Below are 2656 nucleotides of genomic sequence, written 5' to 3' on the forward strand. Positions count from 1 at the left end.
TGCTTTTGAATTGCTGTCAGTGCCAGACCAACTTAAATGCAAACAAGTTTCTCTCCTGTCCCTCATGCCTTCTGTTTCCATCAAAATAGAAGACAAAAGAAATAGCCAGTGACATTTTCGTTCACTGCTTTTTGTTCACTGCTGTCGTTGAAGCAGTTCTGCAGTGGTATTCATTACTTCATGAACACCTAAGGAGACAGGGTTTGCTCAGCATTTTGCAGTCTCGCTTGTCATTTAATGCAATTTGGACAGATGTACTTGAAGATTAAGAGTGAAGGTGGGAGCAGACAGCAGAGAAGAGCTGTTAAATGGCCAAGTAAACCAATTGAATTTCAAGGAGCCTGGAAAGCTGTTCCAGACTAAGGGTGTGACATGGAGAAAATAGAGAATCAAGCCCAGAAGCTGAAAAGGCCAAAGAACTGGAACTTCTTGCAACAAGAGAGGAAAGGAGTGAAAGGATTTAAAGACAGAAGCAACTTGGATGAGGAGAATGCTTTTGACAGGTGAATTTTGGCTAGTCTGGATTGCAGGATGGAGGCGAATTGGTCTCCTGCTCTGAATCAGTGGGTGTTGGAGAGATTTACAAACTCCGAGAAAGCACCATTGCCTGCAGCAGCTCACTGCCGTTTTACCTCTGTTCCACCATAAAAAGAGCACTGAGAGTTTGTGGAGCTGTTCAGGATAGTCAAGGGAGGAGTGGAAAGCAGAAACCAGCTTCCTCAGGCTTTTTCTTAGCCATCAAATCACATGCAGCACCCTGAACACAAACACACCCGTAGGTGGCAGCAGCTGGCATAAAGCAGAAAGGTGAATTTTAGAATCTGTGTACAGTTTTGAATTTTGTGGAGAAACAAGTGATTGGATGATAAAGGAATTCTAAAATAGTCCTAAGTTTGTAAAAGCACCTGGAATTTGCAATTCATTTGTGAAAACTTTCGTTCAGAGGTAACCTGGAAGGGAGAAAAGGAAAAGTACTTGCTTCTTCTATTTTCTATGTGATATAAAGTCAGTCTGACATATAACATTCTTTCTTCTGTCTTTGGACTTGTCTTCATTTTAGAACTTTGAAGCTTTAAAGTTACACAGTTGCAGCACTACAGTGGATGGGTATGTACTTAGTCGCACTGTGCGAAGATGCTGGTCAATAAAGATAGAGCACAATAAAATAGTTCAGTTGGAAGGAATTTGCAATGATCATCTAGTCCAGCCACCTGACTACTTCAGAGCTGACCAAGTTAAAGCATATTATTAAGGGTATTGTCCAAATGCCTCTTAAACCCTGACAGGCTTGGGGCACCTCTCTAGGGAGCCTGTTCTGGTGTTTGACCACCCTCTCGGTAAAGAAATGCTTCCTAATGTCCAGTCTAAACCTCCCCTGGCATGGCTTTCAACCATTCCCACATGTTCTATTGCTGGATACCAGGGAGAAGAGATTGGCACCTCCCTCTCCGCTTCCCCTCCTCAGGAAGCTGTAAAGAGTGATGAGGTCACCCCTCAGCCTCCTCTTCTGCTCCTCATAGGATGTGCCTTCCAGCCCATATCTGGAAGAAGGTAAACCAGTTTAGAGTGTTGTACCTGTGTCCAGTACTTGGAATTTTACTAGTATCAAGATTCTGGCATCTGGCAAACCTTACTGGTAATTAAAACCATTATCTGTGCCTTACACAACTTATACTGGAACTTATGGCTCCAGCAGCAAGGGAAGCAGGAGGGGATGCCCACCTCTGCTGCAGCTACTCCAGTTCACAGTTCAACATCTTACTTGAAACTGCAGTTAGAGCTCATTTGCCTTTCAGATGCTGATCTGTGAACTGGAGCCGCTGTGGTGTGATGTACATGTAAGGAAGCTGGTGTGGCAGCAGTATTCCTCAGCAGAGAGCTGGAGCCAGCATCGCACAGCAACCTTAGACATTATTGAATACAGGCGAGACCTGGGACTTGACATCAATACAGGCCCAGCCTCACATGAGAAAGAAAAGTTGGTGTTGACTGAGCTTGCTTTAGAGATCCCAGGAATGTGAAACCTGGGTTTCCCTGGTTCTGCTGAAGATGGGAGATTTTTTTAAGTGAAGGAGTTAATCCCTCTTCCTCTTCCCAGGGTTTTTGAGCATTTATGTTAAGTAGGAGCACCAAAATAAAAATATTGTAAGAGTTTGAGAAAACATCAGGTGCCATTCTATCTAATTATATTCCACTTGTTGATTTCTGATGTTACAAACTTACTAGGTTTCATTGTGTGTAGAGCTGATTTAAAAATAAGTCGACAGAACTTGAATATTTGATTTAAAAATACTCATTTCCACAGATTTTCTTTCTGTCCTACCACTTAGAAGCTGCCTGTCACCCTCCTTCCTCCAGCAATGTAGTCCTTTTTGTAAAGGCAGTTCAAAGCTCAGTTTTTCCATTCCAAGGGAGTTACAAGCCAAACAATTTCTAACTACTTGACAGCCCCTCAAAATGCCTAGCAATGCAATCCCGACTCTCACAATATTTGGTGTTTCCTCAGAGCCCTGTCCCCTGAGGCTCTTGATTAGATGAGAATCTCTGCTTTCAGGAAAAGAAAAAATGTAACTCTCATAGCTTTGGAATAGGATTTGAAGATATGATTCCATCTCAAAAAAAAAAAAAAAAAGGGGGGGGGAATATGTATTACATA

General features: G+C 42.6%; 1 protein-coding gene across 1 annotated transcript in view; it reads left to right on the forward strand.

The window, feature by feature from the left end:
- Window positions 1-372: 372 nt before the first annotated feature.
- STUM (stum, mechanosensory transduction mediator homolog) overlaps window positions 373-2656 on the forward strand; it is a 41578-nt gene continuing 39294 nt past the window's right edge. Inside the window, exons 1-2 of the mRNA XM_026844652.1 lie at window positions 373-503; window positions 1306-1337. Of these exons, the coding sequence (XP_026700453.1) occupies window positions 373-503; window positions 1306-1337 (163 nt within the window). The remainder of the gene's footprint in view (window positions 504-1305; window positions 1338-2656) is intronic.

This window comes from Athene cunicularia (assembly GCF_003259725.1).
Source record: "Athene cunicularia isolate RWA chromosome 3 unlocalized genomic scaffold, athCun1 chr3_part1, whole genome shotgun sequence".
NCBI lineage: Eukaryota > Metazoa > Chordata > Aves > Strigiformes > Strigidae > Athene > Athene cunicularia.